At 50.0% G+C, this 25961-nt stretch overlaps 1 protein-coding gene across 1 annotated transcript in view; it reads left to right on the forward strand.

Annotated features, from left to right (window-relative positions):
* Positions 1 to 1519: 1519 nt before the first annotated feature.
* Positions 1520 to 25961, forward strand: part of LOC140733284 (transcription factor 7-like 1) — a 34012-nt gene continuing 9570 nt past the window's right edge. The window contains 12 exon segments of the mRNA XM_073056422.1: positions 1520 to 1735; positions 1878 to 1938; positions 2408 to 2508; positions 10678 to 10755; positions 13778 to 13910; positions 14015 to 14117; positions 16749 to 16835; positions 18145 to 18156; positions 21350 to 21475; positions 22348 to 22375; positions 24067 to 24144; positions 24146 to 24202. Coding sequence (XP_072912523.1) covers positions 1574 to 1735; positions 1878 to 1938; positions 2408 to 2508; positions 10678 to 10755; positions 13778 to 13910; positions 14015 to 14117; positions 16749 to 16835; positions 18145 to 18156; positions 21350 to 21475; positions 22348 to 22375; positions 24067 to 24144; positions 24146 to 24202 — 1026 coding nt within the window. The 5' untranslated portion in view covers positions 1520 to 1573.

Below are 25961 nucleotides of genomic sequence, written 5' to 3' on the forward strand. Positions count from 1 at the left end.
AGGCACCCCCATCGTCCAGGCTGCACCCTCTTCTCAATGCCACCACCGACCGGGCAGGAGGCACCGAAGCCTGACGTCCCGCACCACCAGGACAGAATCAGAATCGGCGTGTGCCATGAAACCTCGGGTTTTGTGGTGGCAGTACGCTTCATGCATAATAACAAAAAACGATCAATTACAACCAAATTACGCGCTGTAAATTAAATGAGCATTGCAAAAAGAGAGAGGGAAAAACAGTGAGGTGGTGTTCCTGGATTCATCGTCCATTCAGAAATCTGATGGCTGAGGGGAGCAAGCTGCTCCTGAAATGTTGAGTGTGTGTCCTCAGGCTCCTGTACCTCCTCCCTGGTGGTAGCAACGGGAAGAGGGCATGCCATGGGTGCTGGGGTCTTTCACGGTGGATGCTGCCTTTTTTGAGGCATCGCCTTCTGAAGATGTCCTCGATGCTGGGGAAGCTAGTGCCCACGATGGAGGTTACAACTTCCGTCAGCTTTTTCTGATGCTGTGCGGTGGCCCCTCCGACCAGTCAGAAGGATCTGTATACATTTGTGAGTGCTACTGGTGATATACCTAGACTCCTCAAACTCCTAATGGGACATAGCCCCTGCCATGCCTTCGGGTGTAGGTTGTCCAGGTGATCCAAGACACAACAATCAGGAGACGCTTCAACCATCAGGAACTTGAGCAACCCACAGAACAGAACATCAGGGTCCAGCATTGAGCGAGTCTGATCCTGTCTCTGTTTTGTGCTAAGTTTCTTCCATACTGCCATCAGATTTCTGAATAGTCCCTGAGCACCACCTCACCTTTGCACTATTTAAATAGATTTTTTCCACATTAAAAATACTCTCCCTCACAGGTTTCTGACATTGGCAGACACCATGGACGACCAACACACACACACACACACTTTCATAACATGTCAGTGATAACACACAATCTTATATGTAATTTACACATATCACACACACGCACATATGTAATTTTGTGTGTTGGTACCTACGTGCCTGTGATGCTGATGCAAATTTTTCATTGTGATAAACTTGACTGGAACTAATTTGAATTTCCTTTTTTTAGTTGGTATTTCAACCGAAGGTTTACGTTTAAACCTCCCTACCTTTTGTAAGTGGCGGAGACACTCGGCAGGTCAGCCGGCGCCTGTAGACAAGAGTTACGGTCGCAGGTGGGAGAGGCGAGAAGTTAGGGCGAAGTTGGTGGAAGTTTTGCAGCATCTGTGCCCTTTGTCTAATTTACCTCCGGAGCTCTCTGAAATTTGCCTGCTGACTGTGCTGTGACTGCCCTCTCTGGGGGTGGCAGGACTGAGACGTGGGTGGAGGGGGAGCGGGCAGTCCGCGGTGCCCGGGATAAGCAGGGTTGAGACGGTCAATGGATGGAGCCCCGGCCATTGGTTGGCGCTAGGGGGCGGGGCTAAGGGTGGGATCGCGGTCCGGCCCCGGCTATTGATTGGCGTTCGGGGCGGGGCGGGAGGCGGGGCTACGACCGGGCCCCGGCCATTGATTGGCGGCGGGGGCCAGGGGCAGCTGGCAGTCAGAGCGGGGCAGCGGGCGGGAAGATGCCGCTGAGCGGCGGCGGGGAGCTGGGGGCCAGCGACGAGCTGATCCGCTTCAAGGACGAAGGCGAGCAGGAGGGCGAACGGGACCTGGCCGAGGTCAAATCGTCGCTGCTGCGAGAGACCGAGGGACCGGAGAGCGGTGGCCGTCCGCCCAGGACCCAGGTCAGCTCCGAGTCGGTGATCCCCCTCCCAACCTCCCGCCGGCCGCCCCGAATTCCCCCGGCAGCCGGGTCCCCCCGCCCCCCTCCGCTGTGTACCCCTCGGCCGCTCCGGACCCCGGGCTGACGCCTCTCGTGTGTTGCAGGCGGAGCGCAGAGCCGAGTCCGAGAGTTTGGTGGAAAAACGCCGGGATCGAGAGGAGGAGGGTGAGTGAGACCGCTTCCCTACCCGTCCCAGGACATCTCCCCCCGCCCCGCTCCCCTCCACACACTCGATCTCTTGTCACTGCGCTGAATCCGTTCCCCCCCCCCCCCCGCACCCACTGCGCTGGATCCGCTCCCGCACCCCCGCTCTAGATTCCCTCTTTTTACCGCCGCCCACCTACCCCATCTCTGATCCTACACCGGATCTCCCCCCCACCCCCTCACACACAGCACCGGATCCCTTACTGCAGGGGTTCCCACCTAGGGTCCGCGGATCCCTCGGTCTGGCCATTAAAAATGGTTGGAACCCCCTGCCTGACTCGATCCCTGTTTCTCTCAACTTAATCTCTGCTGCGCCCCCTCGCACTGGATCTTACCCCCCCCCTCCCCATCTCTGTTCACTTTCTCTCCCGTACACCCCCTCCTCTTGGCCTTCCACTAACCCCAGTCGCCGCCTTTCTCTCCCCTGCAGTGCGGAGCCGGGATGGGGGCTCGTTGCCGACCGCCACCTTACCGTTTCTGCTGATCCCGGAGTTGGCGGCGCCGCGAGGCCTGTCCCCGGGGCCGCGCACGGTGAGTCCGAAAACTTGTTCAAACTTTTCGCGCACTCGTCCCGGGGGCCGTGTGAGAGAGAGAGAGAGTGAGTGTATATGTGCCTGTGCCGGATCTCTCCCGCATTCTCCCATCGCCATGGTCCCACCCCCGAACCGGGCCTCTCAGCCTTTTGTTCTGGACCTCGCTGCACCCCCTCCTCCCGCCCCACTGTCTATCCCACCCTCTCCCCTCTCCCTCCCCTACCCCAGTCGCGCGCTCGCTCCTTCCTTCCTACCACCCCCACCCCTCACTCCCTGCCGCTTTCGACAAATTGCAAAGTTTGGCACAAGTTTCTGTCGTGCCTCGGGGTAAATTTTTTCCCAGTCTCGCCGCGCCGGGTGTGACTCGCAGAAAGTGTAGATGCGCCGGCCGCCCGACCCAGTAACCTCCCGATATGGGGCGTCAAAAACCGACGCGAGCCGCGGAAGGTTTCCTGGGGGAGTTTGGGGGGGTGTGTGTGGAGAGAGGTGGTCAGGAGAGTTGTTAAAGTCCGGGCATTCTTATAGCCGAGCTGGCCACGTCCTGATGTGTGTTTAGAGAGAACAACTGGCCGGAGGCACAGGATTCTGCAGATGATAAACACAGGAGATTCTCCGGGCGCTGGAAATCCAGTTATGATTTAGGGTCTCGGCCTGGTAATGCTGAATTCCGCCGGTGCTCGAGTCTGGAGCAACACGCACTTGAAGGAACTCAGCAAGGTGAACGGCGTCCCTTGGGGAATTGGACTGTGCACTCATCAGAACTGGTTTAATATCACCGTAGTACCTCGCAATACATAATAATAACAAGCTGTAAATTATAATAAGGATATATAATATAAACATTTAATTAAGTAAGTAGTAGAAAAAGAGAGGATGAAAACCGTGAGGGAATGTTCATAGGTTCGTTGTCCATTCAGAAATCTGATGGCAGAGAGGAAGAGGCTGTTCCTGAATCGCTGAGTGTGTGGCCTCAGGCTCCTCTACCTCCTCCCTGATGGTAGCAATGAGAAGAGGGCATGTCCTGGGTGATGGGGGTCCTTAATAATGGATGCTGCCTTTTTGAGGCATTGTCTTTTGAAAGTGTCCTGGGTGCTGGGGACGCTGGTGCCCACCATAGAGCTGGCTGAGTTTACAACTTCCTGTAACTTTTTCCGATCCTGTGCAATGGCCCCTCCATACCAGACGGTGATGCGACCAGTTGGAATACTCTCCGTGATAGGTATAGCTGTAGAAGTTTGCAAGAGTCTTTGGTGTCTCCTCAAACTCTGAGTGAAAGGTAGCCACTGACGGCTGTGTACTTGCAACAATACCTCGAGTCCGGGACACATCCTCAGAGATGTTGAAAACCAGGATTTTGAAGCTGCTTTTACATCAACGTTCCCTTGACTTCCTGTTCCCAGAGCCCACAGACAATTCCTTGGCCTCAATGACGTTGTTGTTGCGACTCCACTCAACCAGCTGATCTTCTACGTTCCTGTACCCCCCCCCCCCCACGTCACCATCTGAAATTCTACCAGCAGTAGTCGCATTGTCAGCAAATTTGTAGAGAGCATTTGAGCTGTGCCCAGCGACACAATTGTGGGCGCCAGCGTTGATTGTCAGCGAGGAGGAGATGACGGTGCTCTCCCCGATGCAGAGGGAGGTACAGAGGCCCAGGTCTGGCTGCTGGTTGATTAGGGCTGAGGGTGTGATTGTGTTGGACACTGAGCTGTAATCAATATGTAGGCATTACTACTGTCCAGGTGATCCCAGGGCCATTGAGATTGCATTGCTGTAGACCAAGGCAACTCGCAGCGGATCCAGGTCCTTGCTTCGGCAGGAGTTGGTTCTAGCCGTAACCAAGCTCTCAGAGTGTTTATCGCCGTAGATGGGAGTGCCACTGGGCAATGTTCATCGAGGCAGCTCACTCTGTTCTTCGTGGGCTCTGGTCTGAATGTTGCCCTTTTGAGAGGCTGAACAAGTCGTTGAACACTCCCGCCAGTTGGTTGGTACGGGTTGCCAGAGTCCTGCCAGGTAGACCGCATGTCTGGGTCTACCACCCTGCGATGGTTCACCCAAAGATGTTCTGACGCTGGCCTCCGAGATCGCAGGGTCACCAGAGAGTACAGGGGTAGCTCTTGTACCTTCAGTTTCAGGTTTCTGAGTGTCTGAGGACTTAACCTGGATGCTACGTATTGATGCAGCTATAGAGAAGGCAAGGCAGCGGCTATATTTAAATAGGAATCTGAGGAGATTTGGTTTGTCAACTAAAACACTCAAAAACTTCTACAAATGTGCCGTGGAGGGCGTCCTGACTAGTTGCATCACCGTCTGGTAGGAGGGAGGGAGGGGGGCTTCTGTACAAGATCAAAATGAGTTGCAGAAACTTGTAAAATTAGTCAGCTCCATCATGGGTACCAGTGCCCAAGACATCTTCAAGGAGCGGTGCCTTAGGAAGATGCCATCCATTATTAAGGATCCCCGCACCCAGGACATGCCCTCTTCTCATTGTTACCATACAGAAGCCTGAAGGCACACACTCAGCAATTCAGGAACAGCCCCTTCCCCTCTGCCATTCGGTTCCTATTTGGACATTGAAGGCATGAACGCTACCTCACTACTTTATTTCTGCTATTTTGCACTGCTTTTTTAACTTATCGATTCAATAAATATACTTAACGTAACTCTGATCTTTTTCTCTGTATTTTTCATGTATTTCATTGCACTGCTGCCATAAAGTTAACAAATCTCACGACATGGTATTAAATCTGATTCTAGCTTTTAACCCGTGACGTACTGGGCCGAATTATAGGCTTTTACACCTGCACTCCCTCTCTGCGACTTACTTCTCACATCCCCTTTAAGCCTCAAAGCTCAAAGTAAATTTATTGTCAAAGTACGTCTATTTGTCACTACGTACTGTCCTGCAATTCATTTTCTTGTGGGCATTCACAGTGACTACAAAGGCACGCAAGTGAGAAACCACACGCGACGAGGAAGGGCGAGCAACTGTTGTGCAAAAGGCAGCAGACTCTGCAAGTACTAGAGGCGAAAAATTAGGAGTGATAAATGAATATCGAGAATGAGCTGCGGAGCTCTTGAGGGCGAGTCCATAGGTTGTGGGATCTGTGTTGGTGTGAGTGAGGTTCTCCCATCCGGTTGAGGCTCATATAGCCCCTTCAGCAAGAGGAATTAATCTGGTGTGCACTGCCGTGTTCTTCTGATTGACTGTAAATGAACAAAATCAGTGCAGACGCCTAGTGTGGATGATGGACTGCCTCGGACTATTACGTTCTCCAAATCTTCATTTTCATCGTAACATTCAAGATGATTGTCTCGATGCCTTCAAATTCTTCGTAGTTCCTAACTTCTTGCAGTAGTGAAGTTGCTTCATTTTAGCTCCTGGCTGTTTATGGCATCTGAATGCTTGAATCTGTGTTTCAGAAAGAGCAAGACAGTTCTGAATTGTCTACTTACTTCTTCTGAGCTATCAGTGACAAGATCACTGTCCTGAACACAAACACATGCAAATAAGCTATTTGGAAAAAAAACTTTGCTCTAAGCATGATGTAGTGTCTAATAGCCACAGAAATGCACATGACTGGTGTTAGAAACGTCACCTGTCCCACTTAAGGAGCTTAATGTCCCAAGTAAACAAAGGGAATCTCAGCTACTTTATCAATTAGCTTTTGTTCTTAAAGAGTTGTCCCAAATAAGCAGCTGTCCCAATTAACTGGTGGCCCAATTATCTGGAATCCAAAGTATATATTTTTTTCTTATTATAATTTATAGTCTTTTTAAACTATTGCATTGGACAGATGCGGCTTGGCATGGACTAGATGGGCTGAAGGGCCTGTTTCTGTGCTGTACTTTTCTATGACTCCATGCACTGCTGCCACATAACACCAGATTTCACAGCGTATATCAGCGACGTTAACCCTGTTTCAGGTTCTGATTCATTGCTTTCAAAATGACTTTAGTACCTGCCCCCGCCAGCCCTTCTCTCTCTCTCTCTCAGATCCTGCGTAGTTCGGCTTTCTAATTGTTAACAGCTACCGTGGTTTCAATTTCGATGTAATTCTTCACGTTCGGATTTATTCAGCACGTGCCCGTCAAATGTGCTGTTTGCATTAACCACCAACGCACCTGAGGATGTTCTGGGGGCAACCCTCGGCTCTCAGACCCTGCGTCGGCTGGCTCTCTCTAATTGCCGACAGCCACTGTGGTTTCAATTTCGACGAAAATCTTCCTGTTCAGATTTACCTACCGCATGTCTGTCGAAACATGCAGTGAGATGTGCCAATTTCAATAACCACCAACACACCCAAGGATGTTCTGCGGGCAGCCCTTCAAGTGCCAACCGCACACTCCGGTGCCAGCTCAACCAACGATCTTATCCAGAGGATCTTTTCATCACAGGATTTATATCGATCTAGCCCTGGGTAAGAGTGATGCCCTGTTCCCCCGTTAGCTCTTTGACCCATTATTATCGAAAGCTGATTCAGTGAACGTTCCACTTAATTGCCAATTTGCTTTGACTGGTCTTTGTAAAGGATTATGCTCTATTATTCCACTGCTCCTCAAACGTGCTGAATTATTCTCTGTCCCACAGTTCAGGTATTGTTATGGCACCCATAAATTATTTCCAGCAGTTTATTTTCCCCCACTGTGTTGGTTCTCAGCTGTGCCTAGACTGGTTCTGCTTAGCCTAGGTAAGATTCGTTCCCCTTGTGGCTTCTCATCATCATGGCTCCCCTGTCCTGCCTGGCCCAACCTCACCCTATCCTGCCCTGCTTCTGAAGTCCGTCTCCCCTGCTGGGACATGGGGCGCTGACAGGAGCTCGCCAGAATCCTCAGTCCTGAAAGCTTCCACTTTCACCACACCGCTTCGAGGCGAAGATCCCTTCCTGTCCCCGGGATGAGGTCTTTGGAGCTTCTGTTGGCCTTTCTGCAGCTGTGGCCTTTTACGAAACGGGGTTGCTAGCCCCATGCATAACCCTCCTTTCGCTGCCGAGCTTCTCCTGCCCTGTCCTGTCCCGCTCTTCGCCTCCCTGTTGGTGTAACAGCCCTTTCTTGCACACATAACTTCACTCACCGCGACGCTGAACTGATCCCCTCCGCCCCAATTTATAGCCTCACTTCCAAGGACTCTACAACTCGTGTTGTCGGCTTTTTATGTGTGCACATTTTTGTCGTCTTTTGCACCGGTTCTTTGTCCGTCTTTGCTATTTAAAGTTTTTCAGAAATAATAACTCCGCTTTAAATATACCCGATATCTTGGCCTCCACAGCTGTCTGTGGCAATGAATTCTACCATCCTCTGGCAAAAGGAGTTTGTACCTGGTTTTATTTAGAAAAACAGCATGCTAGAGGTCCTTCTGGTCCAATAAGCCCACGTTTCTTTAGAATGTAGTCATGGGAAATGCACGCAGCTCGCTGCCACTGAAATAGCGTTATCGTAACTGCTACACAACTGTGTCGAACATCTTTGTTCTTCTGTTCTGAGGCTGTGCCTCCTGATCTTGACTCTCGCACTGTTGGAAACATCCTCTCCATGTCCACTCTATCTCGGCCTTTCAGTATTTAATAAGTTTTTCAATGAGATCTCCCTCATTCTGCTAAGCTCCTGCGACCACCGAGTCATCAAGTTCTCCTCATCCTCGTACATTAACCCTTTCATACCCACGGTCATCCTTGCAGACCTCAACTGGACTCTCTCCTGCCTTCGATATGGGAGGCAAAACTGCTCATATCACATTAAGTGTGGTCTGACTAATAACTTATAAAGCCTCAGCATTACATCTTTGCTTTTATACTCAAGTCCCCTCAAAATGAATGCATTTGCCTTCCATAACAATCATTCAACCTCCAAGTTAACCTTCAGGGAATCCTGCACAAGGACTCCCAAGTCCCTTTGCACCTCTGATTTCTGCATTGGCTCTCCTATAAGAAAATAGCCTATGCCTTTATTCCTTTTACCAAACTGCGTGACCATTCACTTCCCTACACTATTTTCCATCTGCCACCTTTGCGCATTCTCCTAATCTATCGAGGTTCCCTGCTTACTCAACTCGTCCTGCTCCCTCACTTTTTTTTGGTATCGTCTGCAGACTTGCTCACAAAGCCATCAATTTTGTCATCAGATCATTAACATATGGCGTGAAAGCAAACACAGGCAATTCTGGAAATGCTGGAACTCCAAGCAACACACACTAAATGCTGGAGGAATTCGGCAGGGCAGGTGGCCTCTGGTCCTGATGAAGGGTCTCAGCCCAAGACGTCAACTGTTTGCTCTTTTTTTTTATAGAGTCTGCGTGGCCTGCTGAGTTCCCCCAGAATCTTGTGCTCACGTAACATGAAAAGTTGTAGACCCAACACCGGCCCCAGCGGAACACCACTGGTCACCAGCGGCCAACTGGAAAAGTCCCCTTTTTCACCACGCTCTGCCTTATGCCAGTCAGCCCATCCTCTTTACGAAGCCTTGATGCTCTGGGCTGTATCCACCACTTTAGGCTATAGTTGGCAAATTTCTGAGGGTGGGAGGGTGGTGTGTGTGTTAACAAGTTTAACATATTTTTCTTGCAGAAAACCGTTCCAGGTCAGACCAAGTAGGAAAGCTTTGATTTGTCAAGGGCGATACTTGACTTGAAACCTTAAACGATGCAGGAGATTGAACTTATAACAAGAATAATGCCTACTTAATAAAAACTACCCACCCTGCAAACTGCCTTTCCTTCTGGAAAGTGCTATTGGGCTGTTAAGACAAAAACTTAACTCCATCTTAAAAGTTACTTCCCACAGACAGTTAATCTGATCAATCATTCTACTTAGTGCTCCCCCTCTATTACCCCCATTGTAAACACTTTAAGCCACTGTGTATAATATTTACATTGTACATATACACTGGTATTTATACACATGTAATTCCATATCCGCACTTTAACCTCTAACTTTATATTGTATATAACTCTTGGGGATTGTTGAATACTGGTTTTTTTTTGTTGCATGTTGTACCCTGACCAGTAAATTATTGTATATGTAAATATACACAGTGAATAAAGTTGATACTTTATTTTTTTTAAAAGCTCAAAAGCAAGTAAGGTTAAGTAGCTCCAAGTTCCTGGACTTTTGCAGGATGAGACTCAATCGTTTGTAACTTACAGTTGATGTGGAAGTGTGGGATGTGGAAGCTTTCAGGGGAGTGCAGAGGAGATTTACCAGGACGCTTCCTGAATTAGAGCGCATGTCGTATGAGGAGAGGTTGAGCGAGCGAGGGCTTTTCTCTTGGGACAGAAGGAGGATGAGCAGAGGTATGGGTTGAGTGGACAGCCAGAAGCTCATTCCCAGGGTGGTAATATCTCATGAGGGTACATAATTTGGGAGGAAAGTATAGGGAGATGTCAGAGGGATGTTTTAACACAGAGCTTGGAACTCCCTGCCAAGGGTGGAGGTGGAGGCAGATACATTGGCACATGGAGGGAAGGGTTTGATTCATCTTGGGGGAGATTTGAAGGTCAGCACATCGAGGACCAAAGTATCTGGACTGTAAGAATCTGGGGATTTGGTTTGTTATTTTTTTATCTTGGTGTCAGGACACTGGAGCAGGGATCCAGTCGCAGACCCAGTACTGTGCACACATTGAGTGACAAATCCCGAGGTGCAAACAAAGTCGGCATCAACGTTCAGGCAGCGATCAAAACATCCAGAGAAATCCAAAAACCAGCATCGGGAAACCAGCAGAGTCGATATTCAGACGGACAGAGTACAGATACGAATGCTGGCCAGGCTCAGGAAAATTCACTGGCACAATCTGGCCACAAACAGGTGAAAACACAGGACTGAAATACACTGAGCAATAAACAGAGAGGCAGATGATAGGTGGAGCACAATCAGACTCCGGTGGCAGCAATACAGGTAATAATGAGAAACAGACGAGAGACGGAGTACTCAGTGATACAGGGGCCGGAGTAGAGCAGGAGCACATGGGGCATGAAAACAAACGAGCACCTGGCAATACAAAACCACAGACTGACGGCGAGGGGGAAACACACAAAAAGACAGAGTTCGACTGGAGATGCCTGGGCTTTGAAGAGTGCAGAGTGTGTGACCGTACAGGGCTGTGTGGGGTGAGCTTTGCTGATTAATTCAGTCTGTTGTCTTATTCTATGATGGTTTTTAATGTCCTGCAGTACCTGCACATGAAATGGCCCCTGTTGGACATCCAGGCAGCAAGTTCACTCAAGGACACACCGTCTCCCGTGCACATTGTGAGTATGACAGCGGTTTTGTGGATCAGATGGGTTGGACCTTCTGCTGTAGAGTGGCCGAGGGTGCGGTGGGGAGGGAGGGAGGGAGTAGGGTGTGTGCGTGTGCAGGGGGAATGTAATAACTGTAGGCCAGTGGGGGACGATGGAAGGCCAGAGGTTTCTGACCACCGCTGGAAGCTGGCTTCATCTCCAGGTCCTCGAAGGTTACTGTTCACTCGTGCCTAGCTCAGTCTGTCTATGTGGGAGGGGCGGGTTGGGTTCCGACTCCGACTCATTTGTCACGTGTGCATCAGAACACACAGTGAAATCCGCTGCTTTGCGTCAGTGATCGGCACAGTTCGCGGACGTGCGAGTGTCACCAGGCCTCTGGCACCAAGGTGGCGTGCTCGGCAGAGCTGCGCTAAGCACGGCATCGTAGGTTGGAAGGGTCGGCACAACGTTGTGGGCAGAAAGGCCTGTACTGTACTATAGTGTGGAGGAGCGGCCCTGAGGAGATGAGATCTGCCTGGGGAGGGGAGGGGTTTCCTCCCACAGTCCATTGACCAAGGGGCTAGGCAGTATAACAGTCTGGCATGGACTAGATGGGCCGAAGGGCCTGTACTGATTAGTAGGTCAATTGGTCATTGTAAATTGTCCCATGTTGAGGCTAGGGTTAAATTGGGGGTTGCTGAGCTGGAATGGCCTATTCTGCATTGTTCCCAATAGTAGAATAAATAAATATTTCACCTTTCACCACTAACCTATGACCTCCAGTTCTAGTTTTAGCCAACAGCAGTGGGGAAAACCTGCTCGTCTAACCCTTTGTCTACCCCTCTATCAAATCTCTCCTCCATCTTCTACTTTCTAGAGAATAAAGTCCCAACCGATTCAACCTTTCCCTGTAACTTGGGCCCTCAAGTCCCAGCAACGAACTTGTAAATTTTGTCTGCAGTCCATCAGTCTACTATTTCAACCTAAAACAACTAATTATAGAAAATGTGTCAGGCTGATGGACGGAGCCTGGTGGGGCACCATCTTGGGGTGACCGAGCTGCAGAGATATCGTCACCTTCCAAACTTCACCAGGCCTGGAAGCATTTGGTGGTGGGGGAGGGAGGGAATAGCAAATGTCAGTCTGCTACTTGAGAGAGAGAGAGAGATCTTTGACCATGGGCAATGTAATACCGATCTACCCTCAACGTTTTGTACTTGACCCCACCAAGAATTCTTCATCAGATTCTCCTTCAGGTTGGACGAGCAACATCTTGTATTCAGCCTGTGTAGATTCCAATCTGAGGGCACGAACATCAATTTCTCCATCATCCAGTAATTTCTCCCTTCTCCTCTTCTCTCTTTTTCCATTCCCCATTCTGATTATCCTTTTACTCCTTCTCCACACTTGCCCATCACCTCCTTTTGGTGCCCCTCCTCTCTCCGTGGTCCACTTTCCTCTCCTATCAGACTCCTCCTCCTTCAACTGTTTACCTCTTTCAGCTGTCCCCTCCCAGCTTCTCACCTCATTGCCCCCCTCAGCTCGTGCTTCTTCCCGTCCCTCCGCCTTCGGCCCCTTTCCTTTCCAGCCCCGATGAGGGAAACATCGACCTGCCTGGTCCCTTTCTCCAGATGCTGCCTGATCTGCTAAATTCCTCCAGCACTCTCTGTGCACTGCTCAGGATATCCAACGTCTGCAGAAGCTCTCGTGTTTACGAACCTGATATGTTGTCAGCCCTGTTGGCCTTGGCTGTGAGTGAGAGTCACATGGGCCATAATCACGATTACGGTCTCCTCGTTGGCTGATGTGTGACTCCCTCCGTCCAGCTATCAGTGCCCGTGCCTCCCTGCGATTCCGGGAATGCCGCCTGAACATCTCTCTGGTGGTGTTTCTTGTTGATCAGGTTAATTCATTGGATTGGATTCAGTGCGGGTGGGGGGAGGGGGACTTGTGGCACGGCGGATAGAGCTGCTGACTCATGGTGCCGTAGACCTGGGTTCAGTCCCCACCTCAGACGCTCTGTGCGTGGGGTATGCACGCTTTCCTGAGGGGTTGCTGCCAAGTGCTGGAGTTCCCTCCCGCGTGGGGAGTCCCGCTAGCGGTCAGCGCGACGCTACTCCCGCTGGGCGCACCGGAGTTCAGAGTTCAGTTCCAGCGTCCTCTATGTGGAAGTGGGTTCCCTCCCACAGTCCATAGACTCTCACTCCCACCACCCCCTGCGTGAAGGAGGTCCTCCCCCACCCCCCATGCTCCCCTACTATAGGCGCCACAGTAGCGTTGCATTTGGCACGGCACTATTACAGCTCGGGGTGTCCAAGTTCAATTCCAACGTCATCTGTAAGGAGTCTGTGTGTTTCCTCCAGGTGCCCTGGTTTCCTCCCACAGTCCAAAGACATTCTGATTAATTCGTTACTGTAAATTGTCCCTTCAGGCGAGGATTAAATCAGGGGGTCGCTGGGCAGCACAGCTCGGGGTGGGGGGGGGGGGGGGGGCGCTGGAAGTGCCTGTTCCACTTAAATCTCAAAATAAACTTAAACAAATCTGAACAGCACTGAGGATCAGAATGTTAACTGGCCACGGTAAGTTACCCCCCAACATGTGGGTGAGGGAACGTGAGGGGCGTGGGTAGGAATGTGGGGAGAATGAAATGGAATCACTGTCGGGTTAGTGGATGGCTGGTTGGGGGCTAGTACAGACTTGGTGGGCTGAAGGGCCTCCTCCCCCCTCTCTCTCTCTGTCCTCTGTGACTCTATGGGACGACACAGTAGCACAGCTGTTAGCTTAACATTGGCGTGCAGGTGACCCGTCTGTAAGGAGTTGGTACAATCTCCCCGTTACCTCCTGCATTCGGAAGGGGTTTGGTTCACACAGCTGCAGTTGGACCAAACGGCGTCTCTAAATAAAGTAGAGCGTAGTGTCAAGGCTGAATGACTTTCTCCTGGGTATTTATGATGGAGGGGGTGGAGAAGGGGATTTCTAGTCACGAGGTGGGGTGTGGGTTCCTCTGAAAGCGTTTGCTGATCGCTTGTCTTTTTCTCTCTGTCTCCCATAGACCAGCGGCGTGCCCCTGGTTCAACATCCTCACCATGTGCATCCCCTCACCCCCCTCATCACCTACAGCAACGATCATTTTTCACCGGGGAGCCCCTCGCCTCACCTGTCCCCGGAGCTCGACCTCAAGAGTGGTGAGTGAACCCCTCCCCGCTCTCCTCTCTTTGGCTGCCTCGTCGCCACCTGGCCTTCTCCCGGTTATTTCTCTCTCTCTCTCTCTCTCTCTGTCTCCCCGCAGGACTCCCTCGGGTTCGGCACCCTTCGGAGCTCACGGCATTTTACCCACTCTCTCCCGGCGCCGTTGGGCAGCTTGCCCACCCTCTCGGCTGGATGGTACCACCGTAAGACCCTTTTTTGTTTATCCCCATTCTCTCGCCTCTCTCCAGCTTCCACCGGCAGCTGTGCACCCGGTTCCCTCCGCTGTCTGTAAGGACGTTGTACGTTCTCCTGTGGTTGTGTGCGCTTCCGGGTTTCCACCCACATTCCAAAGGCTCGGGAGTTAGTAGGTCAGTCGGCCATTGAGTGTAATCGAGCAGTGTGGGCTTTTGGGCCAAGAGGGCCTCTTGCCTTACTGTATCCCTGAAAATAATAAAGCCAAGTCCAGTCCATCACGTTCCTGGCATCCGGCCAGCAGTGGGGAGGGTAGAGCTCCTGCGGCTGCCCCCCACCAGGTTGGATCCCGGTCCCCAAAGCTGTCCAGGTGTTGTGTTTCCACGGACGCTCCAGTTTCCTCCCACGACCCAAAGCCATGCTGCTAATCGCAATCTCAGCAAAACCTGAGCAGTGCTCTCGAGGTGCTGGAGGAACTCGGCAGGTCAGGCAGCATCCGGGCAGGGGGAATAAACAAGAATGTTTCAAGATGGGACCCTTCGTCAGGACTGGAGAGGAAGGGGGTAGAAGCCACGATAAGTATGTTGGTGAGAAGGATGGAGTATAGTCTGGCAGGTGGTAGATGTGTCCAGGCGAGGGGAAGGTGTGTGGGGTATTGGAGGGCAGTTGAAGCGAGACGCTGGGAGGTGTTGGGTGGAAAAGGTAAAGGACTGAGGAGGAAGGAGAGGAGAGTGGACTGTGGGAGAAAGGGAAGGAGGAGGGACACCAGAAGGAGGTGACGGGGAGATGAGAAGCGAAGGGGACCAGATGGGGAAGAGCAATGAGAGAAAAAATTACCAGAAGTTTACCCCTCCCCCCCTTTGCACTGGATCCTTCCCCCTCCCTTTCCAGTCCCAATGAAGGTTCTGTACACAAAACATTGCCCGCTTATTCCTTCTCCATAGATGCTGAGTCCCTCCAGCAGTTTCTCTGTGTTAGCAGAGCCATGAAGGCTGGGAGATGGACGGTTTGTTGTAAATGTGCCCTGGTGGGAGCACAGATGTGTGTGGGGTGGACAGCCTGAAGAGGAAGAAGGAGAGGAGAGTGGACCATGAGCGATGGGGAAGGAGGACGGGCACCGGAAGACCCAGGAGTATGATAGGACCGTTGAGTCTACCACCACTGGGATTCTTCAATAGCTTTTCGAAAGAGATTGAGGCAGAGGGAGAGAAGTGGGATTCAAGGGGTTGCTCTGAGTGTCGGCATATACTCGATGGGCTGAAGGAACTTCTGTGTCAGCCAGAAGTACGGCAGTAGGCACAATGTGTACTGATTGTTACCCTGATCTCAGACTCCACTGGGGAGTTGCATATCCGATCTCACACCATTCTCCATGTATCCGTTGCTGGGATAGAGACTGGTGGAATTGGGGCCCAGAAGGACAGAAGTCCCAGTGAGAGCCTGAGGGAGCACCCTCGGTGCCTTATCCCTCGAAGTGGTTGAAACCTACCAACTTCAGACTCAACAGATCCCCTCGGGGTAGAGAACCATGAAGCTCCATGAGGAATTGTCTGAACCTTCCAATCCGTCTCCTCAGCCCAATCGGTCCCAATCCTGAAAGATTCCTGTTTTACAACTGTGACTCTTCAATAGCTTTGAGGAACTTGGTCCAACCAGGTGTTGTAATGATAATTGGAATTCTTTGTCTTTAGAGGGGCCTTTCCTGTGCATCTGGCCCTGCCCTTGGTGTGTGAGATAGGAGAGTGTAGATGGGGCTACTCTTTGTGCCTACCCTTTGTTGTCCCTGCCCTTTTTCTACGATACTACAACAAACATCAAGACAGTAACAGTGACTAACGCAAACAAAGCTAAATTAAATTATAATATTCCTATCGTTGTCAAAGATGGTGTTTATCCCCTGCGGTGCCCAACAATTCCAAAACACCTCTGTAGTACCCATGGGCACCACATGTTGCTTTTCCATGGTTACCTAAGCACGGACATACCCCCGGAATGTCACCAGGCAGTCCAGCTGTCCCAGTCCCGGGAGTGTTTGACAGGACAATGCAGAGGGAGTTACTGTTGGTATCTAACCTGTATTGGGACAGTGTGGAGGATGCTGCAGTTGGTACAGGGAGGGTGGTCCTTAGTCAAGAGGGGGGCAGTGGTCTGGTATTGTGGACTCGGGGAGACAAGGGGACCACGTTTCACTCATGGAGTGGCCGTAGAGCAGGACTTGTGTTAGAATACAGAAAAGTACAGGCTCTTCGGCCCATGATGTTGTGCTAACCCTTTAACCTACTCTGAGATCCCTCCAACATAGCCCAGCATCTTTCCTTCATCCATGTGCCTGCTGAGTCTCTGGCTGTCCACTCGATCTGTGTCATCTCCATCAAGACATCCCTCACCCTCCTTTGCCCCAAAAAGGAAAAGCTCTAGCTTTTCGACCGTTCCTCATAAAACATTAAGTCACTTACCGGGCGCCAACCTGGCAAATCTGCTCTGCACCCTATTCTAAAGTGTCCACATCCTTCCTGTAATGAGACACCCAGGACTGAACGCAACAATGAGTTCTCGGTTTAGTATGTCGTGGTCTGTTTTTCTCTGTTTGTTCGGAGTGCCTTGTAATCTGGGATTTTCATTTCTCACTCCTGTCACCGCAGGCCGAGCCCCCCCCTGTACTCGATGTTAGCACCAGGCCTTAGACCCTCCTACCATACAGCGCTGGCTGCCAACGCCTCTGTGGCCAGGTGGGTGAACCTCCACGACTTTTGGGTCAGCCACTGGCCCTGGCAAGGGAGTCCTGCTCCGGGGGGGTGGGGGGTGCTCTGTCAGAGGTAGTGTCCCTCGTGCGAGGGACGGTGGCGACCATTCCGTCACTGCAACTGCCCCGTACCCTGTGACGGCAGCAGGGTCACCTTTCCAGCCCTACGCGGGGGGGATGAGGCGGGGAGTCAGGGAGGAGAGTGAATGGAGAGTGGGTGCGGGAGGGGCGAGGGAACGGAGGAAGAAGGGAGGGGAGGAGAGGGAGCAAGAGGGTGAGGGAGGGATGAGGGAATGGAGGAAGAAGGGGGGAGAGAAGGAGAGAGTGAGGGAGGGATGAGGGAACAGAGGAAGGGAGGGGAGGAGAGAAGGAGAGGGACCACGAGAGACAGAAATAGAGAGGGAAAGATAGAAATAGATGGAGAAGGGGGGGGGGGGAAGGGTTGAAGCCAGAGGGAGGCACGTTATGTATAGAGTAGGGGATGAGGGACGATTGTGCCCCTAAATTCTGGAAGGTTCCTCCAGCTGGACAGTCACATGTACTTCCACCTGTATTACCCCACTCGTACAGTGCAGAGAGGCTGTGAAGGCAGATAGCTGTAGGTGCCGGGAAGGCAGAGTGACCCTGCTGCTCTGCTCAGTGTGAGGATAAGCGATGGAGGTGCTGAGCAGGAGCATTGCCCGCTGAGCAGGGATATTTCCCCATTCACATGCTACAAGGAGTGGTAGGACAAAGGGAACTGGGAATACAGGCCCATAATCCGTATGTAGATAGGGTCGTAAAGAAAGCTTTTAGCAAATTGGCCTTCATAAGCAAAGTATCGAGTACAGGGGATGGGATGTTATGTTGAAGTTGTAGGGTTTTCAACAGTGCTGTGTGTCAGAGCGTGCGGCGTTACATTCTGGTGTAGTATAACACTGGAATGTAATGGTGAGGTTGTATAAGGCATTGGTGAGATCTAATTTGGAGTATTGTGTGCAGTTTTGGTCACCTACCTACAGGAAAGATGTTAACAAGTTTGAAAGAGTACAGAGAAAATTTACAAGGATGTTGCCGGGTCTGGAGGACCTGAGTTATAAGGAAAGATTGAACAGGTTAGGACTGTATTCCTTAGAATGCAGAAGATTGAGAGGAGATTTGACAGAGGCGTACGAAGTTATGAGGGGTATAGATGGGGTAAGTGTAAGAAGGCTTTTTTCAACTGAGGTTGAGTAGGACTACAACTAGAAGTCATTGGTTAAGCGTGAAAGGTGAAAAGTTTAAGGGGAACATGAGGGAACCTTCTTCACTCAGAGTGTGGTGAGAACGTGGAACAAGATGACAGCACACGTAGTGCATGCAAGCTCAATTTCAACATTTAAGTTTGGATGGGTATATGGATGGTAGGTGTATGCAGTTTGAATGGTTTCAGCATGGCCTAGATGGGGTGAATGGCCTGTTTCTGTGCTGTACTTCTCTATGACTGTATGAGAGAGAGAGAGGGGTTAGCTATACTGCCCCCCTCCCCCCCACACACACAGGGTGCTGGGGAGAGGCAGAGCCATCTTGTTCCAGGTGTTGGGAAGGTGCCACCCACTGTTGATGCAGATAGCAGGGACTGTGGAGAGCCTGGGGCGACGAACTAGAGTGTAAGGACCAGTGACTCGGCGCGAGGAATTGATGGACGAGGTGTGGGAGGGGTGGACTGCTGCTGTGGGGGTGTGATGTGGCCGCAAGCCCCCACATTCACTTGGTCCTGCGAGTTGGTCTTTGCAAAATGTGAACCTAAAGAAACATTCGAGAACGTAAAATAGTATGTGAACCTTTGGGCCAGGAGGTTCTGGATTAGTGTCAGAGGTTACAGGGAGAAGTAAAATAGTATGTGAACCTTTGGGCCAGGAGGTTCTGGATTAGTGTCAGAGGTTACAGGGAGAAGTAAAATAGTGTGTGAACCTTTGGGCCAGGAGGTTCTGGATTAGTGTCAGAGGTTACAGGGAGAAGTAAAATAGTATGTGAACCTTTGGGCCAGGAGGTTCTGGATTAGTGTCAGAGGTTACAGGGAGAAGTAAAATAGTATGTGAACCTTTGGGCCAGGAGGTTCTGGATTAGTGTCAGAGGTTACAGGGAGAAGGCAGAAGAACAGGGTTGACAGGGATAATAAATCACAGAATGCTGGCCCAAATGGCCTAATTCAATCTTAGCATCTCGTGGACAGCTCAACATTGTGGGCCGAAGTTGTAGAACATACTGTTGTGTGTTCTATTTAAAATTAGAATAAACAAGTGAGGATAGTAAAAGTCCAGTAATTTCATAGCAAATAAAAAAGAGGTTTCTTCAAATTGATTTCAGATTTGTTCTCGAGTCTGAACGAGAGGTTTCACAATGCAGCCATGTGTTCTCTGGAATATAACCATCACAGCACGGAAACAGGCCATCTCGGCCCTCCTAGTCCGTGCCGAACGCTTACTCTCACCTAGTCCCACCAACCCGCACTCAGCCCATAACCCTCCATTCCTTTCCTGTCCATATACCTATCCAATTTTACTTTAAATGACAATATCGAACCTGCCTCTACCACTTCTACTGGAAGCTCGTTCCACACAGCTACCACTCTCTGAGTAAAGAAATTCCTCCTCATGTTACCCTTAAACTTTTGCCCCCTAACTCTCAACTCATGTCCTCTTGTTTGAATCTCCCCTACTCTCAATGGAAAAAGCCTCTCCACATCAACTCTATCTATCCCCTCATAATTTTAAATACCTCTATCAAGTCCCCCCTCAACCTTCTACGCTCCAAAGAATAAAGACCTAACTTGTTCAATCTTTCCCTGTAACTTAGGTGCTGAAACCCAGGTAACATTTTAGTAAATTTTCTCTGTACTCTCTCTATTTTGTTGACATCTTTCCTATAATTCGGTGACCAGAACTGTACACAATGCTCCAAATTCGGCCTTACCAATGCCTTGTACAATTTTAACATTACATCCCAACTCCTATACTCAATGCTCTGACGAAGGGTCTTGGCCTGAAACATTGACAGCGCTTCTCCCTATAGATGCTGCCTGGCCTGCTGTGTTTCACCAGCATTTTGTGTGTGTTGTTCCTATACTCAAAGCTCTGATTTATAAAGGCCAACATACCAAAAGCTTTCTTCACCACCCTATCCACATGAAATTCGACCTTCAAGGAACTATGCACCATTATTCCTAGATCACTCTGTTCTACATAGTGATATGTATGAAAGATTAGCTTTGTCATGTCTGTATCAAAACATAGTGAAATGTGCTGTCCGTTTTAATGACCAATGCAGTCCAAGGATGTGCTGGACAGGGGTGGGGGCAGCCTGCAAGTGTCAGCACGCGTCTTTAGGATGTGGGAGGAAACTGGAACACCCGAGGCAAACCCACACGGTGACAGGCAGAGCGTCCTTACGGGCAGCAGTAGTAATTCAGCTCCAATCACCTGACTGTAGCGTCCCGTTGCTTTGCTACCCTGATGGATATTAAGAGTGATTTGATCAAGGACTCTGGAAGGAATTAGAGTAAATGGGGAGAGATTTCATGCTGGAGGGAGAGGCCAGGAGGAGAGATACTTCCAACTCTGCACCTGGCCATTCAGTAGAGAAGTAAAGAACAGTTCTTTCACCTGATGAACCTTGGATGTGAGGAGAATTCAGAACAAATTACTGTAGATTCTAAATATTCTCCACATCCACGCTATCTAGGCCTTTCAATATTCAGTAGTTTTCGATGAGATCCACCCTCCCCAAATTTTCTAAACTCTCACACGAGTACAGGCCCAGGGCCATCAAACTCTCCTCATAAATTAATCCTTTCATTCCTGGAACAATTCTTGTGAACCTCCTCTGGACCCTCTCCAATGCCAGCACACCCTTTCGAGATATGGGCCCAAAACTGCTCACAGTAACCCCAAATGTGGCCTGACCAGCAATGTTTTTTTAAAGCCTCAGCGTCACATCCTTTTATATTCTAGTTCTCTCGAAATGAATGCCAATGTTGCGTTTGCCTTCCTTATTAGTGACTCAACTTGCAAGTTGACTTTTAGGGAATCCTGCCTGAGGATTCCCAAGTTCCTTTGTGCCTCTGATTTGGAATTTGCTCCCTGTTCAGGAAACAGTCTACGTTTGTTAAAGTCCTTCTCTCCAAGTGCATGACCATGCACTACATCCTATTCCGTCTGCCACTTCTTTACCCATTATCCTAATCTGTCCAGTTCCTCCTGCAGACTCCCTGCTTTCTCAATACTACCTGCCACTCTTTGTATCAGATTCAACAACCCCCTTTCCCTTCATTCCCACCCACCCATTGCTATCAATCCCATCGTGCAGGTTGCTGGTGAATGGCAGTGGACCCAACACCGACCCCTATGGAGCACCACTAGTCACTTGGCCCTAATGATTGGATTCACAGTTGGGTGAGCTGCCCGCTGCCTGTTGGGGTGGTTTGTGATCTGTCAGCGCATCTTGTTTCCACTCCTCACTGACTCGCGTCTCTTTTGGCAGGTTCTCTCCTCAGCTGGTCACGGCGTCACACGGTCTACATGCAAGTGGAATCCCCCACCCTGCCATCGTAACCACGGGAATCAAGCAGGAGCCCAATCACAGCCAGCCCAGTCCGAGCCACATCTCGTGAGTTCTGTTGTGTCTTTGCTGGAGGCTTCAAAACGATGAGCGGAAGGTTCAATAATTGGCACGTTGACCTTGATTCAGAAGTTCAGGGGTCAGGGGTAGAGTTGATGAGAAAGCCTCAAGCCAAGATGGTGCCCTTTGTCAGAGACGAGCAAGCTCAAATATATCCCTGTGTTGACAAATACACTCAGAGGCCACTTTATCAGGTACAGGAGGGGAACCCAGTGTGGTCTTCTGCTGCTGTAGTCCATCCACTTAAAGGTTAGGTTTGATGTGTTGTGCGTTCTGCATACCACTGTTGTACCACGAGGTTATTTGAGTTACTGTCGCCTCCTTGTCAGCTTGAACCAGTCTGGCCATTCTCCTCTGACCTCTCTCTTTAACGAGGTGTTTTTGCCCACAGTACTGCTGCTCAATGGATGCTTTTTGTTTCATTTCTCGCACCGTTCTCTGTAGGCTTTAGAAATGTGATCTAAGTGACTTTGATGGCAGAATGATTGTTGGTGCCAGATGGGGTGGACTGAGTATCTCAGAAACAGTTGACCTGGGATTTTCACAGTCTCTGGAACTTAGAGATACAACCCTCTGACCGGGGCTCATACACTAACTTGGCTCGTTTGCTAACTCTGCTAGCATCCACGTGACTCAGCGGTGAAGCCACCTTACATAAGCAAAGAACGTCTGGAGTCGGTATGATTTGGGGATGTTCCAATTGAAGAATGTTGATTGTAGCAAAAGCTGTGTGTACACTGCCCATGCACAAATATCCATCGCCAAGAAGTGACAGATCGTACACCCGTTTAAAATTGTCAAGAAAGTAAATTTATCAATTTTTGACATCATCAAACAATTAATGGGAAAAGAAAGAAAAGAGTAAAAAGGCCCATCACAGTTAATCAAGTCTAAAACTGCACATAAACGTTGGAGCTCATATCAGTAGTGGCTGGGTGTTCCACTTTACTCACGGTGCTGAATTCCCATCGCCAACCACAGGGAGAGCTTCCCTTCTTGGAATCCTGCCTCTCGCGAAGCACACCTCGCAACAGGGTCTCCCCTCCGAATGGAGCCCCCCGGGTGTCTTCCCTGGTGCTCTTCTCTCCGCACCTCCCGTCAAAAGCCCCCAAATCCAGGCTGCTGTTCCTTCAGAAATCTCATCCCGCCCAGCTCTCGAGCATCTTCTCTCGCATCCCACTGGGCAGGAAGTTACAACACATTCCCAGTTGGTCCTGACTGGCTGACGCAACGTTCTTAAGCTGGGCAACATGGCTGCTTATCTTCATCCGAAGCCAGAGCTCTCTTACTGAAAGGCCACACTGCTTTTACAGAAAATTACTGAAATAAAAATACCTCGCAGCATAGCAGTAGAAATCTCACCCAGAGCTTTACACAGAGAATGGTATAACATGTGCTTATTTGAGTTATTGTCAGCTTGAACCAGTCTAGCTGCTCTCCTCCGACCTCATTAACAAGGTGTTATCATCCACAGATCTACCACTCGTGGGATTTTTTTTTTTACACGCCATTCTCTGTAAACTCTGAGACTGTTGTGCATGAAAATCTCAGGAGACCAGCAGTTCCTGAGATACTCAAACCACCCCATCTGGCACCACGGTCAAATTCAAGTAGATCACACTTCTTCCTCATTCTGATGTTCGATCCAGTTCCATTTCAAATGGTTCAACAGCTGAAACTCTTGACCACGTCAGCGTGCTTTTGTGCATTGAGTTGGCGCCGCGTGATTGGCTGACTAGGTATTTGCATTAATGAGCGGGTGTACCTAATAAAGTGGCCACTGAGTGCATTGAGCAAGGGAGAGGTTTATTCCACTGGGATCCTGAAAGGGATGAGGAGATGGAATGAATCCATTGGTGTTGGGTCTCCTGGGAATGGAAGCGGGGTGGTTTCATTGGGATTCTCCATAACGGAGCTGTGTCCTTTGGAAATCTAATGCAGAAGAGAACGGGAGGAGGGTTTCATTTACTGAGAGGGAGATGTTGGATCCAATGAGATTGTAAATAATAGGATAAGTTGGACCTTTCAGTTCTCTACTTGGAGACCAGATGTTACAGCCTCAGAATATAAGGACATCCCTTGAAAACAGAGATGAGGAATTTCTTTAGCCAGAAGGTGGTAAATCTGTGGGACTGGTTGCCACAGACATCTGTGGAGGCCAAGTTGTTGAGTATATTTAAAGTGCAAGTTGATAGGTTCATGATTAGTCAGGGTGTTTCTGGTACCCGTCCGTCCTTTTCTCCCATGATCCATTCTCCTCTCTTTCTTCAGCCCTTTACATTTCCCCACCTATCTCCTCCCAGCTTCTTACTTCACCCCCTTCCCCATACCCCACCCACCGACCTTCCTCCTAAGCCGTTCTCATGTATCAGCCAAGATAGAATGACGCAGCAGACTCGATGGGCTGAGTGGCCTGATTCTGATCCTATGTGTTGTGGACGGTCTTCGGAAGTCACTTGGTTCATTGGGTCGGTCGGGGAAACTTCGTACTCGACTCGTGATCGCGCTGCTACGCGTGGCAAATACAGCTAATCGTTTAACGTTCGTTTCAGGAAGCCCCTGGCCACACAAAGGAGGAGGACGAGAAGAGAGAAGCCCACATCAAAAAGCCATTGAACGCCTTCATGTTGTACATGAAGGAGATGCGAGCCAAGGTGGGTGGCTGAGTGTACGCTGAAAGAAAGTGCTGCCATTAACCAGATACTGGGGCGCAAGGTAGGGTTCCAGGCTCTGGCACGTTTTCCACGCCAACTTAACTGGTCATCTAATTCCAACGCATCCCCACTTCTCAAAAATTTCCTTTTCCTGTCTGGATGCAGCTGGGATGAGAAGTTCAGACTCTGGGTGAACTTAACACAGTGGAGCAGAATCAGGCCATTCTGCCCATCAAATCTGCTCCACCATTCCAGCATGGCTGATTTATTTTCCCTCTCAACCCTTTCCCCATAACCTCTGACCACCGCCCCCCCCCCCCCGGGTAATCAAGAACCTAACACTCCCCCCTTATACCCAGTGGCCTGACCTCATCGGCTGTCTTGTGGCAGTGAATTCCACATATTCACCAATATTCAGTAGGTTTTAATGAGATTTATTCCCTCCCCCCCCCCCCCCCCCACTTTGCACCATTGTTCTAAACTCCATTGGGTACAGGCCCAGAGCACTGTAACCAGCAGAGGCACAGACCAAGTTGCAAGATGGCATTGAGCTGCAGTCTCTGTCGAGATCATGGCTCGGGCTAATTGTTTTTTTTCAGTTTGTATGGATGGTTTTGGGGACAGAGGGGGGGAGCTAGAGGTCAGATTTGGGGTTTTTTCCAGTTTGGATGGTTTTTGGGGACAGAGGGGGGAGCTAGAGGTCAGATTTGGGTTTTTCCAGTTTTGGATGGTTTTGGGGACAGAGGGGGTGAGCTAGAGGTCAGATTTGGGTTTTTTTCCAGTTTGGATGGTTTTGGGGACGAGGGGGGGGAGCTAGAGGTCAGATTTGGGTTTTTTTCAGTTTGGATGGTTTTGGGGACAGAGGGTGGGAGCTAGAGGTCAGATTTGGGGTTTTTTTCAGTTTGGATGGTTTTGGGGACAGAGAGGGGGAGCTAGAGGTCAGATTTGGGGTTTTTTTCAGTTTGGATGGTTTTGGGACAGAGGGGGGGAGCTAGAGGTCAGATTTGGGGTTTTTTTTTCAGTTTGGATGGTTTTGGGGACAGAGGGGGGAGCTAGAGGTCAGATTTGGGGTTTTTTCAGTTTGGATGGTTTTGGGGACAGAGAGGGGGAGCTAGAGGTCAGATTTGGGGTTTTTTTTCAGTTTGGATGGTTTTGGGGACAGAGAGGGGGAGCTAGAGGTCAGATTTGGGTTTTTTTTTTCAGTTTGGATGGTTTTGGGGACAGAGGGGGAGCTAGAGGTCAGATTTGGGTTTTCTTTTCCAGTTTGGATGGTTTTTGGGGACGGGGGGGAGCTAGAGGTCAGATTTGGGGTTTTTCTTTCAGTTTGGATGGTTTTGGGGACAGAGGGGGGAGCTAGAGGTCAGATTTGGGGTTTTTTTTCAGTTTGGATGGTTTTGGGGACGAGGGGGGGAGCTAGAGGTCAGATTTGGGGTTTTTTTTTCAGTTTGGATGGTTTTGGGGACAGAGGGGGGGAGCTAGAGGTCAGATTTGGTTTTTTTTTCCAGTTTGGATGGTTTTGGGGACAGAGGGGGGAGCTAGAGGTCAGATTTTGTTTTTTTTTTTCCAGTTTGGATGGTTTTGGGGACAGAGGGGGGGAGCTAGAGGTCAGATTTGGGTTTTTTTTTTCAGTTTGGATGGTTTTGGGGACAGAGGGGGGGAGCTAGAGGTCAGAATTGGGTTTTTTTTCCAGTTTGGAAGGTTTTGGGGACAGGGGGGGAGCTAGAGGTCAGAATTGGGTTTTTTTTTCAGTTTGGATGGTTTTGGGGACAGAGGGGGGGAGCTAGAGGTCAGATTTGGGGTTTTTTCAGTTTGGATGGTTT

The sequence above is a fragment of the Hemitrygon akajei genome, chromosome 1 (genome assembly GCF_048418815.1).
Source record: "Hemitrygon akajei chromosome 1, sHemAka1.3, whole genome shotgun sequence".
NCBI lineage: Eukaryota > Metazoa > Chordata > Chondrichthyes > Myliobatiformes > Dasyatidae > Hemitrygon > Hemitrygon akajei.